Consider the following 17,500-nt stretch of genomic DNA (forward strand, 5'->3'; position numbering starts at 1 on the left):
TACCAAAACCCCTCATATTATAACACATTATAACAAGTTTAACGTTGTGAATCGGGCTAAAGTAAGGAAACTGGTTATGCACTTGCTCAAAAATAGATTTTGGATCATTTTTAACCAAAAAATGTTACGGACTGCAACTTTAAGGCAAGACACTACAAAAAACATGCACTTTTTTCATGCTCTGGTTGATTTTGGTCTATTTGGCTTTCCCTGACTGATGAAAAGTAATCCAAGATAATCTTTAAAGTGTTTACTTTATTGCATTTTATCTGTTTGCATCTGTAGATTCCAATTATGATGTACATATTTATGTACAAGATTTTCTACAACATTCAATTCATTAAATTGAATAAAAAGAGAAATCCAAAACCCTCAACAGAATCAAACAATGTTCAGGTTGTTTCCGTTGTTTCAATGTTTCCGTTATGGACCTAATAAAATTTACAAAACACAACAAAACTACTAAAACTTTAACTTAAATGAAAATGAAAATATACAAATAAAAACAGACTAATAGCGAAACTGTTATAGCATCTCAATAATACTGAAATACATAGCATAGCACTGGTGTCTTATCATAAGATATTAGCCGATGTGAGCTTGGTTAATTACAGTTTGCGGGTCACTGTGACCTAAATTATGCGCAGCAGCCTTTATGAGACCTTTGTGAATCCTGCGTTTTATTCTGCATTTGAAATAGCTCATAATAATGATGTGCACTGTTTAAATAAGGGTTTGATACTCTATGTTTTCAGACCATTTATTGAAATTAAGATGCAAAAACAGATCGTTCGGGACTAAAATGAGTAAATAAAAGCTCCATCGAGGTAGATATGTGTGTGTGGGAGCTACTTTTATCCTCTTACTTCTGGAAAGCACAGCAGACGAAGCGTTGAGCAGCAGTTTACCTGAAACAGACGAGTCTTTTGAAGACAGACGCAGATCTTTCATGCACGATGGACTCTATAGAGACCAGTCACAGCCTGTCATGCAAATTCATCAATTCCCCTTCATCCCGTTCACACGGTAACCAGTTGTAGCCATGGATACCGCTGGAGGATGCTGGGGTGGCCTGTTTATGAACACGGCATCAAAATTATTATTAAAATATAATTATTATAATAATTGATAAGAATTTATCTTATTTGTCTCAGCACATTTGTGGACTTAATATCAATGATTTGTCAATGTATGCAATATTTCTTATTAAGTTTCATATTTTGATTATTATTGTTATACTATGACTTAAATTTTAGATTTATTTTACATTTTACATACAAATATTACAGTAGTAACTTTTGTTATTTTGTAAAAAAAAATATATATATATTATTATTATTATTATTATTATATATATATATATTATCAATATATCTATTATTATTAACATTATTTCTGGCACTGCTACTAATAATTCTACAATGAAACACTAGAGTAGATATATTTCTTATTTTGTTAAACATTTTAATATTATTATTTTCATATTTTCTTATATTTTTTTATTTTACCTAAAAATATTAATAATAGTAATTTATTTTTGTTATTGTTGTTGTTATTGTTGTTGTTATTATTATAACAAAACCTATTATTAATATATTTTTTAATACTTTTTTTTATTTGACAGTGAAATAACAAATTGTAATATGTCTTATTTTATTTAATATAATTATCAATGTTTTATTGTTGTTATAGTCATACTGATATATATATATAATCAAATTTTTTGTCTAAATTGTTCAACTCTGCAAAATAAAATATATATTTTTTCTTTAATACTCTATTTTTATTTTACAATTTGCAATATTTCTTATATTGTTTAATATTTTTATTTCTTAATAAAATCACAATACATTTTGATGTTTCTATTATATAGTTGTAATGATATATAATGACATTTTTTGTCCAAATTGTGCAGCCCTAGAAAACAAGAACAGCAAACCTGGAACTTTTTTAAATTGCATTTTAAATCGCAATTTTTTACAGAAAAGGTAGATTTCTTTCCTCAGACGGTGCAGTCCTAATGTTATGTGTGTCTATGGGTCAGTCAGCTTCTGAGTGTGTGTGTGTGTGTGTGTGTGTGTGTGTGTGTGTGTGTGTGTGTGTGTAGGTGAGCTGTCACAGTCGAAGGAACAGCTTCATTGAGATGTGCACATGAACAGGGGGAGATAGGTGTTTGTCATTCAGCTCTTCATTGAGTATGAAGGGTGAGACCTAGAGAATCAGTGAGTTTCTACTGCAGGAGGAAAGCAGGGAGAGTTTACTCAACCTCATGTTGCTCCGATCACATATGTTGGGATCCATTTCAGTACAAACAAAATTTGAAGAATCGTTTCTGTACTTTCATGTAGCTCAAACAGCAGATCGTGGAATGCAGTAACTGATAATTCAATGCATGTAAGTCGCTTTGGATAAAAGCATTTCAAAGTAAATGTAAGTGTTAATGGTGAGCACATCTGTTCTTCTGTAGCTGCTTCATCAATGGTGAACGTTCTGCTGAACGTCTTTTTTGTTCCACAACAACATTCAAAGAACCGCTCTGATTGATCAGACAAGGATAAGCTTGACATAACTAAAAAACATTAGACAATTCCCATAGCATTTTTATATCTTATTAATTCATATGACTCTTCCAGGTCTGGAAAAGTAAAAAAAAAAAAAAAAAAAAAAAAAATATATATATATATATATATATATATATATATATATATATTTACAACAACATATATATCTTATTAATTCATATGACTTTTCCAGGTTTTGAAAAAAAAAAAAAAAAAAAAATATATATATATATTATTTTATTTAATTTTTTTCAGTTGTTTTGTAAAGATTTGTGTTTTTATAATTTGTCAGTATTATTATTTTTTATATGTGTCTATATAGTTTTCCTTACAATTCGTATTTTTTTAATATATATATTTTTAATGGTTTTAGTTAAAAACCCTAACAACCCTATACCCGGCTTTTCTAAGACCATATGAATCCTGGTTCTCCAAAGACAGAAAGAGGAGCTTTTTTTGTAACCCCAACATTGTAAGTCACTTTGTGTGAAAGAATAAATACAAAATCTAATAATGTAAACTTCTAGAGGCTTTTCTGCAAAAATGCATGAAATATTGAATAGATGTTGTCTTAGAGTTACACAAATGTGTCCAGTTTTCAGTGAAACATCAGCCAATCAGAAAAGATGATGTGTAACATATATTTATGAGGAGGAGCATTTTGGACCAATGAGATGGAACTGTGGGCGGAGCTACTCAAGATGACACTGAATAAATAGAACACGTGATTGTTTGTTGAGAGCAAATTCACACTGAAGAAGAGGAGCTTCTATCACTTGATGCTTTATCGCTTCAAGTCTGTAGTCATTGTAATCAGCTTTAAACTCTACAACAGGAAATATAGTAACTGTGTGTGTGTGTGTGTGCAGTACAAGCAGGTGGAGCAGTACATGTCCTTCCATAAGCTTCCAGCGGACATGAGGCAGCGGATCCACGATTACTACGAGCACAGATACCAGGGGAAGATGTTTGATGAAGAGAGCATTCTGGGAGAACTGAATGAGCCACTGAGAGAGGTGAGGACACACAGGTGCATGCTGGGTAATGTGTGTGTTACCATACTGTGTTCATGCAGAAGGTGCATTTCCATTTTGCTTTTCCTTTCGCAGGAGATCGTGAACTTCAACTGTCGAAAGCTGGTGGCGTCTATGCCGCTGTTCGCCAACGCGGATCCCAACTTTGTGACGTCGACGCTCACCAAACTTCGCTTCGAGGTCTTCCAACCTGGAGATTACATCATACGGGAAGGAACCATCGGAAAGAAGATGTACTTCATCCAGCACGGCGTGGTGAGCGTCCTCACCAAAGGAAACAGCGAGACCAAGCTGTCAGACGGATCTTACTTTGGAGGTACAAATGAATCCCGAAAGTGGATCATGCACTCAAGCACTCACACACATTTGTCCAGCTTTAATATACATAACGATGGATAAGACATAACAAAAGTGAAAACTTCTGAACGTTTTATTCATCTGTGAATCCTGAAAAATAAATTGCATCACCGTTTCCACAAACATATTGGGCAGCACGACTTAATAATCAGAAATGTCACATGACGTTATGTCTCAGGTGATTTGTGGGTAATTTGGTCGAAGCGATGCGAAAAAAGCCTTAGGTGAGGTCAAAGGTCAGGACTGCAACACTCTACACTTTTTCATGTGCTTCATTTCATTGAGTGGTTTCTGTTTAACAACGATGCATTTAGCCGCATGTGACCCGCTGCTAAGTACAGCTAGTGTGTGCCTCGCGACCTCTGACCTCTGACCTCGTCCCACAGGAACTCTGCTGGAAGTGATGGAAAGATAACACACAAAGCATCTGTACCACAACGCCAGCGTTAATCTGCATTTCACATACACGCTCCTGACCATCTCCAGTCTTTATGTCCTAGCACCAGTGCATGCTGGGAAAGAAACAGAAAGCCTTGGATAACTTGTTTTTAACTCGCTCGTGAAATTAGGAGGATGTGAGATTTTACCGTCCTGGTGTCTGTTGTTTATTACTCATGTGACGCTGGCTTTGGCTAAAACGAGCTAACTTAGAAGACAGCTCGACTTTAGAACAAGCTTCGCATGGAGAGCATAAAATGCACTGGATGATGATAATTATACCCTTAATTCTGACACACACACACACACACACACACACACATGCTGCAGGTGGACCGTCACTGTAATACATGTGCCTCTTTGGATAAAAGCTTCAATCTGCAGTAAAATCTCAAAGCGTGGCATGAGTGTGTTGTGTGTGTGTATGTGTGTGTGTGTGTGTGTGTGTGTGTGTAGGTCATTCTTTGTTAAATGTCATGATCGGAAGTGTTTGATTCGATCTGATCTGGAAGGATTTCTTTGGGAAAATCCCTCAGATCCGTGTAATCTCAGCCTGTTTCTGTCGGAGGAGGAAGAAAATCGAATACGGTGTCTCATCAGTGTTGTCATCTTGTGTCACTCTCTCTAGACTAAATCTGTGTGTGTGTGTGTGTGTGTGTGTGTGAGGATGCTGTGCTTTTAATCCTCTCATGACTCGAGCTCTCTGACTCGCATTACACACTGACACGTTGAGAGCTCTTTACAGAGAGTGTCGCACAGGTTCACTGGTTTATGTGTGTGTGTGTGTGTGTGTGTGTGTGTGTGTGTTTTGGCTATTCTGGTTTATTTTTTTTTTTCGTTTTTAAGTCCTAATGTTCCTGTTCATTCAAACCCGTGGAATTATGAAGAAAGGACAGAACATTAGAAATAGCATTACAGTTTAAAGTCTTAATATATAAACCCTTTTTTGTTGTTGAATTGCAGCAAAAATAATTAAAGCATTATATCTATACTTCCATGGTACCATGCTGCTGTTGTTTGTTTGTTTGTTTGTTTCATGGTATTTTTTAAAGTTCCTGGAATAGCATTTATATATTAAGGTATACAATTTCTGATTTGCTCTATTAATCAAAAAAATGTTTGGCAATTTTGCGATAATGTTCAATATGTTCAAAGTGTTTGTGATGTTTAGATTGTAATTTAATATACACAAGCAATGCTCCAGATATATACAGTACAGATAAAGGGACAGTACACCCAAAAATTAAAATTCAGTTGCCATAGCCATTTTTCTTTCTTATACTAGAGAAGTCAATGGCTACCAGCAACTATTTGATTGGCAACATTCTTCAGAACATCTTCTTTTGTGTTGAACTTAAGAAAGAAACTCATACTGGTTTGGAACGACATGATGGTTAGTAAATAATGACAGAATTTCCCTTTTTGGATGAACTGTCTCTTTAACTTAATCCTGACTCACACGCACACTCTTCTGCATCATGTTTATTCCAAACGGATTTCCTGCCGGACATTGATGTCGTTTTATTTTGATGAGTCAGAGATAATAACGCTAATGGAAACGCTGCCATGAGCTAAACGGAGGTCAGTGTGAGATCACAAAATCATTCTAGAACAAATCCGACTTCGCTTCTGTGTGTCATGTCATTACATGAATTGTCATGCAGCTCATGAATTGATTAGTGCTGCGAATCTTACAAATGATTAAAAAATACTGTAAATAAAATAAAATAAAAAACTTGATTCTACATTAATTTGAAGCTTGAATGTGAAATCATTGCAATATAAAAGTATATTTAAAAACTTTAATTTTAGGAAGGGTGGACCTCAAAAGGAACCGCAATATATATATATTCTTACAACTCATAAAATGCTTATCAATGCAGTGTATAATATTTATAAATGCATGTAATAACAAATAATTTTCATGATAAATGCATGGTAACACTTTAGTTTAGGGACTAGTTCTCACTATTAAGTAGCATGCATATTACTAGCATATTGGTTGCACTTATAAAGCACATATTAATGCCTCATACGCAGCAATTTAGGAGTTTATTGTGGCAGAAGTTATAGTAAACAGTAAATTAATAATGGGAATTGTTCCCCAAAATAAAATGTGACCAAATGCATTTATAATAATTTATTATTTATTAAGTTATTTGCATTAATAACTAAAAAAAAACTGTATTCTTACAACTCTGCCAAGGTGAAATGCATATGAATGCATGTTATAAATACAATTCAGTATAATTATAAATGCAAATAATAAGAAATGATGATATTAAATACATGTATAATAATTTATTATTTATTATCATTTGCATTTCTAACCTAAAAAAAAAAAAAAGTATAATCTGCCAGGATGACATTTTTATAGATGTATTATAATTCTAAATGCAAATTACGATAACAAATGTTATAATAAATGCAAGATATATTATATTTATATTATGTATAAGCACAGTTTAAATGCATTTTACCTTCAAATTCTTATTTTGCATCTGATCTGAGTTTTTTGTTGTTTTGTTTTGAGACTCTGGTCTGATCTTCCACAGTGGCACTGATGAGTTCATATCTTTTCTCTTTCAGAGATTTGTCTGCTGACTCGAGGTCGACGCACAGCCAGCGTCCGGGCCGACACATACTGCCGTCTGTACTCGCTGTCTGTGGACAACTTCAACGAGGTCCTGGAGGAGTATCCCATGATGAGGAGAGCGTTTGAAACCGTTGCTCTGGACCGCCTGGACCGCATTGGTGAGACCTTCAGAACTGCATACTACTCCATCCTACTCATACTGTATCTGTGAAATAAATATAACTTGAATTAGGAACAAATTTGGTCTCATTATAATGCATTTCTTTAGCTGTAAAGCAGTTAAAACTGAAGCTAAACTAAACTCTCACTCTGTGTTTAACTCTAATCCAGTTTTTGATCTTGCAGATTATTATGAAGAAAATGAGAACTATTGAATTTATTGTACAGAATCAGACAATCTGCTTTAAGGCATTCTGGGAAGGACAGAATATGAGAAACGTCCTTCCAAACAAATATATTTTTTTATATATAAATATTTATTTTATCAGTATTGTGTGTGTACTGGTACTGTATATATGGTGTATGAGGACACACATGTGTATAATGACATGGGTTCTACAACGTAAACAATGGTTTATGAGATCACTTCCCATGTCCCTGTAAAACAAAAGGCTTAAAAACATACAAAACAGTGTTTTATGAAATAAAAATAAAAACGCCAGTAGTTTTCTGTGAGGGGTAGGTTTAGGTGTAGGGTTACCAACCCTAGGGTAATAGAAATACAGTTTGTACAGTATAAAAACCATTACGCCTATGGAGAGTCCCCGTAAACCAAAAATGCAAGTATGAGTATGTCTGTGTGTGATCTTGTGCCTCAATAAACTCCTAATTTGCTGCTTATTAATAGTTAGTAAGGTAGTTGTTAAGTTTAGAGATCTAAAACATGATCATACAGAATAAGCCATGTGCTTTATAAATACTAATGAACAGCCAATGTAGTAATAATATGCCTACTGTATGCAACTAGTGAGAATTGGTCCCTAAGTGCTAGGCTACCATATAAACCCCCCTTTAGGACCCAGATATATTTCTGTGAAAATCACTCAACTAATTCAGAAAAGTTGTATCAAGAATTGCATCAAGTGCACTCTGTAAAGGAGCTTTTTGTTTTTTCAATAATGTATTGCCTGAAGATCAAAAGTCTCTTGTGTCGTGCTCGGCTCCGCACTGGCTCAGTGTGATTACAGTAGTAAGTGATAGCACGACATTACCAAACATAGCAAAGTGCCCTCTGCTCATCCAGGCTCTTGGTCTCTTGTTTATATCGGTCCTGCGTAAGGTAGAGGTCGTGTCTGTCCTCTGTTTTTGTACTCTTTCTTATCTGGGGCTCAGCAGTGGGGGCGGTCAGCCAGTAGGAACGATCTGCCCACTGCTACACTGATCTATTTCCATTCGGCCCGTGTCCTCACCACGAATGTCCCCGCCGTCTCTGATTGCGCTCGGAGCCGTCTCGAGGCGAGCCCAGGCTCCTAGACAGCAGACCTGTTTAACAGGAGAAGTGTGGAGTGTGAGATGAATCAAAGCGTTGATGAAACAGTAGACAGATCGAACAGAGTGCTGCGTTTGATATTTAATATTCAAGGCATCTCCTGAGGGTGAATAATACCATTTTTGGACCCATGATCTGTTTGAAGGAAGAGTGCAATGCAGCTAATATACTAATAAATGACTTAACACTGACAATTCCTTATATATGTAGACCGTATATATTGATTTTGTACCAAAAGTTTGTACACTATGATAATTTGATATATCCCATGGTACTGGACCAATTATCATAATCATATACCATAGAATTATAGAACAGAATGTCCAAAATAATGGTAATACCATGGTACTTCGATATATACTGTACCATGGTACAGAACGATTACCATATTCACATACCATAGAGTTACAGAAAAAAAATATAGTGTCACAACAAAACCACGGTATTACCATGCTATAATGTACAAAGAACAGGTTAATACAATGTTAATTTGATATATACCATGGTACTGAATGATCAGAATATTCATATACCATAGAATTATAGAACAGAATATAGAGTTATAAAAAAGCAATGGTATTACCATGCTATAATGTACAAAAGATGGTAATACCAAGGTTCTTTGATATAGACTAATGGAACAGCAAACCATGGTATTACAATGCCGTCATGTCTAAACAATGGTAATACCACAGTACTTTGATATATACCATGGCAATGAACGATATCCATGTTTATATACCATATAATATAACAGAAATATAGAATTACAATAAAACAATGGTATTACCATGCTATCATGTCCAAAACTTGGTAATATCACAGTACTTTTCTTAAATTTATAAAATAAATGTTTTCTGCCGACTACAACTCTGATTTATTTTATCTCTTAGGGAAGAAGAACTCTATTCTCCAGCACAAGGTTCAACATGATTTGAATTCAGGGGTTTTGAACTTCCAGGAAAGTGAGATCATCCAGCAGATCGTGCAGCATGATCGTGACATGGCTCTCTGCGCCAACCTGATGCAGAGTCCGTCGCCACCTGCTCCTCTGTCCCCTACTCCTGTCATCTGGGCTCCCCTGATCCAGGCGCCTCTACAAGCTGCTGCCGCCACCACATCGGTCGCTATTGCACTAACCCACCACCCCCACCTCCCTGCCACTCTCTTCCGACCTCCGGTTTCCATTCTCGGATCGAGAAGCGAGCCGCCCAGCCAGCTTAGGAGGTTTCAGACATTCGTACCAAATTCGGGAGATCCCGGATCCACTGGTGACTCTCCATCGGGTTCCCCATCAAAGATTCGTCCAGGAGTCGATACGTCTCTTCTTGCATCTCTCCGGACGCAGCACTCATCATGCCCCACCAGTTCCAGTCAGCAAACTGGAATTTCATTGTTCCCATTGGGAAGCTTCTCTCCTTTAACTTCCAGCACCGCACAGCTTCATTCGCAGCCGAGACAAAAGCAAACCGTCGCCCCCAGCACTCCTCCACAATCAGGACATCTCCAAAAAGAGGCGTCAGCTGCTAGTGGATTTCCAGCTGGGATCCCGGCTACAACCTCATCAAATACTAGTCCTCTTTCCACAGGCTTGTTCAGTCATGCACCCAGTCAGTTGTTGCAAGGCCAACCACCACCAAAACCCTCTCAAACAGGCTCCCTGCAGCAGTTTGCTACCGGAGGGGGCAAGACTTCCACTGTGTTGAACCTCTTCCAAACTCCTCGACCCGGATCGCCTTCATCCAGCAGTTCCCAAGCCCCCCAGAGTTCCATGTCATCTCAGATCCCGCCTGCTTTATCCACCTACCTTCCTTTAGAAAGGTCAGCACTTGCCTCGCTCGCTCAGTACGGCTCAGCGAACGTCTCGCCGTGCTACACCCCTCTGGCCCAAAGTCCGACTATCCAGAGCCCTGTCATGGGGAGAACTTTCCACTACAGTGACCCTTCCGGCCCTGCCGGCTCTCACACCTCCCTGTTTCTCCCGCAGTCCTCCTGCCCCGGCCAACTCCCAGGTCACCACTCTTCCGGCACAGACTCTCCGTTGGGCCGCTTCTATGAGGAATTGAACATACTGTCCAGCTCCCAACCTATAGAGGCAACGGGTCAGTCTTCCCCTCGGGGGCCCGGTTACTGCCTTTCCCCGTATTCATCCCCGACTCTAACCCCCAAACCCTGTAGCTCAGTATCAGGACACATGGTCGGCCCCGTACAGACTTCTCCGGGCTCTCAAAGCTGTGCTCATTCTATAGGGACGTCACCTGCACTTTCTCTCCCATGCACCTCCAGTGGCCACCCGTCCGAACTAGAACCGCTCCATTCGAAACTCCCTTCCAATTTGTGAAGCTAAATCACACCCTCCTAACTAACTCAGTAATAGCGATCTTTCTCTGTGTGGCGTTTGACCTTGTCTTCCGTCATCTCTGTATCGGCATTGTTTTAATAATTTTAAACATCTAAATACTACTGTGATTTTAAGAAGATAAGAACTACAGAGTTTTTTTTACTTTAGAGCTCTAGATTTCTTTCCTTTTGCTTTGTTATTCTCCCTTTTCACTTATGAATATATATATACATATGTTAAGTAGAATCTAGGAGGGTATGAAATGCTGCACATATTGAGATCTAAAGGACAATTATTTATTTTATACCTATGCCAAATTCATCCTCCAGAGTTTGGTCATTAGTATGGACATGGACAGAAAGACTCTTCTGCAGGAACCCATGCACTCAAGCCTGCATATGAAAATATCCAAAACACCTTTTGAGTCACCCTAATGAGGATCACATATTGCTGATCTTGAATCTAAAGGGTTGTGTTTGAGGGGTTGTACCTGTTTATTCATCCTACAAATGTTTTGGGACCTGCCGAGGTGGAGCGGAGGGCATAAGAAAACCAAAAAAATTTCAATCTACCTTGTTTTCAGCAGTTCTTTGTTTTCGTTTAGTCACACTGTAGTGATATCAGTGGCCATTTAGCATTGGGCGTCAGTGGAGAGGGTTAGAGAATCAGTTTTTACTTGTTTCTTCCAGGATCATACTACAGTGTGTAGCCTGCAGACTGCGTGTGTGTGTGTGTGTGTGTGTGTGCTCTTGTTTTTGTGTCATATCAGGACACAACTCTGTATAATGACATGGGTATGACACAGGTATTACAAGAAGAGGGTGACTTATGAGGACATAACCCATGTCCCCATTTTTCAAAACACTTATAAATCATACAGAATGAGTTTTTTGAGAAAGTAAAAATGCACAAAATTTCCTGTGAGGGTTAGGGTTTGGTGTAGGGTTGGTGTAGGGCCATAGAATATACAGTTTCTACAGTATAAAAACCATTACGCCTATGGGATGAACACACTTTACACAAAAACAAACGTGTGTGTGTGTGTGTGTGTGTGTGTGTGTGTGTGTTACTCAGATGAACGAGCTTGATGCAAGTGGCAATCAAGTTCAATTTACCATGAATAGTGCAGAACTTCCATGCAACATTTTTTGTTTGTACATAAAATAATCCAACAACATTATAACATTAGTCAAAATGTTGCTCATAAGTGATTTTGTTTGTTTTTCTATATCTTTAGCTGCTAATCGAGTGAAGGATGCTGAATGTAACATATAAGTCCAAACTATGTTGATCAAATCCGTACAGGGATGGTGATTGAAGATCTCGGCTGAAGCCCATCACGACTCTCAGCCACAGCGTTCTCATTTAATAGGACGGACAGGCACATTTTGGGCGACCTTTGACCCTTGTCAGCTTGATAACAGGACAACATGATGACCGGCGTCAAACATACCGTCTGGGATTGTAATGATGCACAAAACATGATTCAGTTTAAGCACATTTTTTTATCAATATATATAAGTCACTGTGTTATTTCTGAAAGCCTATTGGAGATTTGTTTTTCCTCAGTGTGTGTCAGTGTGAAATCAGGGACAGCGTTTATACACACCCAAGAGCGTCTGACCTGAGGAAAGTTCATAAGTTATGAAAACTCCTCAACTTTTGAGACACTATCAAGACTGGGGAGAAAGGTAGATGGGAAGCGCAAATGCAAGGAGACACTGATGTATTGAGGAGGTGATGTGTGCTGACTGGCAGGTAGGCAGGACCCCCCCGGGCTGCTCACCATGATGAGAGGCTTGTTTGGAGACTTGTGATTGTTTCTCAGGGCTCTCAGAAATCTCCAGGGGGTAAAGTATTGATTGTGGAGTTTTTTTAAGACAGTTACGTAAATAAATGAAAAACTCAAAGAAAACCAGAGGGAGTTGAACCTCTGTATGCTGATGGGAAGAATAAGGAGAAGAAATCAAATGCGTGACTGATTAGAGAAGCGTGGCATCAGGACAGAGCTGTCAAACAAGATATTGTCACTTCACTGAATCGGACCGTCCAGTTCAGATCCAGATTATCTCATATTCAGATCAGAATCCCAAACTCATTTCAGCTATCTTGTTTTAAATGCAACTCAAATCTTTCTAGAAGACGTATGGCGTGCATTGAAATGACTCCTGTCTATGTCCTTTTCACTTGGGTGTTATTCAGGAAACACGAACAGAACATTTCTGTGTTCTTGATATAAGTCTATTCTGTTCACCAAAGCTGCAATTATTTTAATCAAAAATACAGTAACATTTTTGAAATATTATTACAATTTAAAATAACAGTTTTCTGTGTGAATCTCTGTTAAAGTGTAATTTATCTCTGTGATGCTCCGCTGTATTTTCAGCATCATTCCTCCAGTCTTCAGTGTCACATGATCTTCAGAAATCAGAATAATATGATGATTTACTGCTCAAGAAACATTTCTGATTATCATCAACGTTGAAAATAGTTGTGCTGCACAATATTTTGTGGAAGCTGTAATACGTTTTATTTTTCAGGACTCTTTGTATGGCTTTACTGTCATTTAATTATTCCTCGCTAAACTTTTCATTTAAGCAAATCATTCTTACATACAGTAATAAGCACATTTAATTCAATCAGCTGGTTCATGTATAATTTATGTTCTGCTCCTATTTCATGAATAAGGCCTATAAAGTTGACCTCTGATATCTGGGGTTAGAAATGCATAACCTCTCTCATCCTATTTCAACAACTTTCTTGTAATTGTTTTTGTCTGAAAGGAAGATGGGAAACTCTTACTAAGCGCCTCACATGTATGATTCCCTGCCGTTGCTTTCTGTGCGATTCAGAGACGTTTTTACAGTCGCAGCAGGAAGTCGAGTCTGGACTGATCCACCTGGCATCATACAATGCCTCGGCTTGTTTGCCAGCTTTCATAACACAATTCTAATTCCAGTTGGGAGCGTTCCCAATTCCGACGGCTAATCTTACGCCGGCTCTGTTTGCTTTGTGCCAGCAGAACGGCTCCGCAGACGGTAATAAAATCAATGGTGGTGATTGAGGATTAGATTTCACACTTCTCTAATTCATGCCTACAAATGTGTCCTGAGAGCCGTGGCGATGGGACGTGTGTCAAACGAGCAGGATTCAAACTGACACGGGTCACAGGTGTCCTCACGTCACCTAATGTAATGCTCACTGTTAGCTGTGCTGCTGCTGAGATCCCGTGCTCTGACCTTTGACATTATAAGGCACAAAAACAGACAGAAAAGCAGAAGCTGGTGCACACTGACAGTGATTAAAGGAATAGTTCACTCAAAAAATTATATTCGCTGAAAATGTGCTCAACATCAGTTCTTTCGAGATTAGGATGAGTTTGTTTTCCCTCAGATTTGAAGAAATGCAACATTGCATCACTTGCTCTGCAGTGAATAGGTGCCGTCAGAATGAGAGTCATAAAAACATCCCAATAATCCACAGCACTCCAGTCCATCAGTGAACATCTGGAGAAGACAAAATCTGAAACACATCCAGTATTAAGATGTTTTTAACTCAAATACATAGAGTCTATAATCCATAATAACACTTCCTCCAGTGAAAAAGTGTTCTAGTCTGAATCAGGAGAGAAATCTGCACAGATCAAGCAGCGTTTAAACAGATCTAAACAAATATGTGAGAGACGACAGGAGATGCACTTTTTCACTGGAGGAAGTGTTATTATGGGTTTTAGTTAAATCATCTTAATGCTGGATTTGTTTCATCTTTTGTCTTCTCCAGATGTTCACTGATGGACTGGAGTGCTGTGGATTATTGTGATGTTTTTATCAGCTGTTTGGACTCTCATTCTGACGGCACCCATTCACTGCAGAGCATCCAAATGACACATTTCAGTTCAAATGTAGCAGATTTTACAGGGTTAATAACTCTAGTTCTTAGAGTGTGGATAACTGTTACAGTGTAGCAGTGCGAGTGGAATGTTGAAGTTCAACTGTTAGATTTCAAATTCAAATGTTTCATTTTGAGTCCAACATGCCTGACTGAAAGAACCATGTTGTGTTCTTTATTTGAATTTTTTTTGTTTGTTTGTTGGTTTGGTTTTTAAGAGGGCTCAGTTTGTATTTTCCACAGCACTGTTTGAACCCACTTCACTGTGTGTTTTTGGTTTTTATAAAACATGATATTATTTATTCTTCTGTATTTCTTTTGGTGTTCCTGACATGGTTTGATGTTTTCATGTTCATGTCTCTGATCTCATCTGAAATCATGATGTTCATACACCAGAAATTAAACCTGAAATACACTTTAGCACTTTCTTCGGGACAATAATGAAGGCACGATGCTTGAACTGAGAGACAGATCAATCAGAGAATGTCAATCTATCGATCAGTCATTATTTTCCTTCCTATGAAATCTATGTTCTTGGGGAAACAGCAATAAGCGTGATGTGACTGGACAGACGCTGTGGATGAGTCGCCTGCAGCACAATCAAAACCTGGATGGACGATGAGCACACCAATTGAATATCATTAAGAAAAATACAAATAAAAATATGAATAATTAGGCTGCGTCTGTGTCCTGATTCGAGACTGTCGTGATGAAATAATTCATGTTAAGCAGATATGCATTTTTTTTTAATTTGCGTTCTTTCTCTTTTTAGGAAAATAGAGTCAATTATTGATGCATCATCTTTAAATGTCAGCCAATCACAACGCAGGTCACAGAAGTCTTAAAGGTACAGTAGCAGCCTGTAAAATGCTGATGAAAACCTAAATTAAATCTGTTTTGGGTACAAGAAACCTTGAATTACATTATAAAAAGACTTTTTTTTTCTCTCTCTCACTGTTTTTTTGTCTGCAAATATCTAAATATTCTTAAAAGTCAGAAAATAATCTTGTATTCCTTTTGAATTCATATGATTTTTTTCTGAATTAATTTAAACTAAAAAAAGAAATACAAACATGTATCTCAATATTAGAAAATAATATATAAATGAAATGTGTATTATCTAAAGTCATTTATTTCTTAAGTCAATACATCTTGATGGAGGAATGTTTAGATATTTGTTCTGGAAAACGAGACAAAAATACTTTTATTTATTTTTTATTTTTTAATTCATTCATTTGGTAATTTATTTATTTATCAGTTTTTACATCGTATTTTATTTGCCCATTCATTATTTGTTTTAGTTTCTAATTTATATTATTTTAATTTTTATTTATTGGTTTGTTTTAATTTAGATATTTTCTTGTTTACTGGTTTAATATTAATCTTTTATATACTTATAATTACATTTGTGTTTTTATTTAGATTTTTAAAGGTTTATTTGGGACAATATTTTGAGAATATTTTTGACTTTTTCAGAGAATATCTTGAATTGATGTTTTTTATATTATTTCCTGGTTTTTGTAATATTTTTTTTTTTTTTCATTTTAATGTTTTAAATAATTTATTTTTATATTTATTTTATTCATTTTTTATTTTATCTTATTTATATTTTTAGTTTTTTTTTTTACAGTTTATTTTTCAGTGTAATTGACATCTTATTTCAGAGAATATTTCTGGAATTTATACGGCCTTGATTACATCAGGAAAGATGAATATAATGATAAATTATCTTCTTTCTTCTGTCACGGTCTGAGAGAGAAGTAAAGCTGGACGTTATGTGAATTCAACTGTTTTTATAGATGCATTTGAAGGTCTACTGGGATTATGATGGAGTTTGGTCTTGTAGAGAAGCATAAGTGAGCCAAAACAAATCACAAACTAATATAATATAACACAAAGACGAGGACAAATGAGTGTCAGATGTCCTCAATCTTCATAACAGCTCAATATCAGTGTGCTCAGATCTGCTGAAGCATCGTTTGTTAAGTGCTGAAATAAAGATTTATTTCGTTTTTAATTTATTGATTTATTTTTATTTAGTGGTTTATTTAACATTTATTTTTACTTGTTATTTGTTTTATTTGTTCATTATTATACCAATTTAGTTCATTTAATTTAATTGATTGTTTCCTTATTTTATATTTTAAACTTGTTTAGTTTTTATTCAATTGTTCTTTTTATTTATTGGTTAATTTTTTTAAAATATTTTTTTAATTAAGTGGTTTATTTAATATTTCTTTATTTTGTATTTCTTTATATTTATTTAGCACTTTAGCTTTAGCTTTAATTTTTATTTATTTATTTTTAATTTGTCCATGTTTTTTAATTTTTAAAGCTTTTATTCAGTTTTTTATATTTGGGATATTTAAGGATAATTTGCTGACTGTGTTTGTTTAGATTTATTTTTTGGTTATATTTATTGATTTATTTGTAATTTTTTTAATTTTTTAATTTTTTTAATTTTATTTTTAATTTTTTTAATGCAATATAATTTTTTTTTCTTTTAACTTAAGTTTTAGTTTTTATTTATTTATTGTTTTATTTTAGTTTTACATTTTCTTTAAGGATATAGTTTTTTGTTCAGAGAAAATATAAGTAATTAAGTTTTTTAGACTAAAATAGTATTATTTCTTTTATTTTTCCTTCAAATATTTCTACTATTTTCCCCGTCGTCTTGAAATATCATGACTTGTCTTGACGTTTGCATGCTCTGCTGGGACTTTAAGTTTTAGTTTTGGCAGGCACCAAAATTGTCTACTTTGATATTTCAACCCTCCATTAACTCTCTATTAGATA

General features: G+C 36.0%; 1 protein-coding gene across 1 annotated transcript in view; it reads left to right on the forward strand.

The window, feature by feature from the left end:
* Positions 1-10,890, forward strand: part of hcn4 (hyperpolarization activated cyclic nucleotide-gated potassium channel 4) — a 58,311-nt gene extending 47,421 nt beyond the window's left edge. The window contains exons 5-8 of the mRNA XM_059565425.1: positions 3,431-3,577; positions 3,671-3,911; positions 6,980-7,144; positions 9,369-10,890. Coding sequence (XP_059421408.1) covers positions 3,431-3,577; positions 3,671-3,911; positions 6,980-7,144; positions 9,369-10,816 — 2,001 coding nt within the window. The 3' untranslated portion in view covers positions 10,817-10,890. The remainder of the gene's footprint in view (positions 1-3,430; positions 3,578-3,670; positions 3,912-6,979; positions 7,145-9,368) is intronic.
* Positions 10,891-17,500: the final 6,610 nt, after the last annotated feature.

Source organism: Carassius carassius, chromosome 13, assembly GCF_963082965.1.
Source record: "Carassius carassius chromosome 13, fCarCar2.1, whole genome shotgun sequence".
NCBI lineage: Eukaryota > Metazoa > Chordata > Actinopteri > Cypriniformes > Cyprinidae > Carassius > Carassius carassius.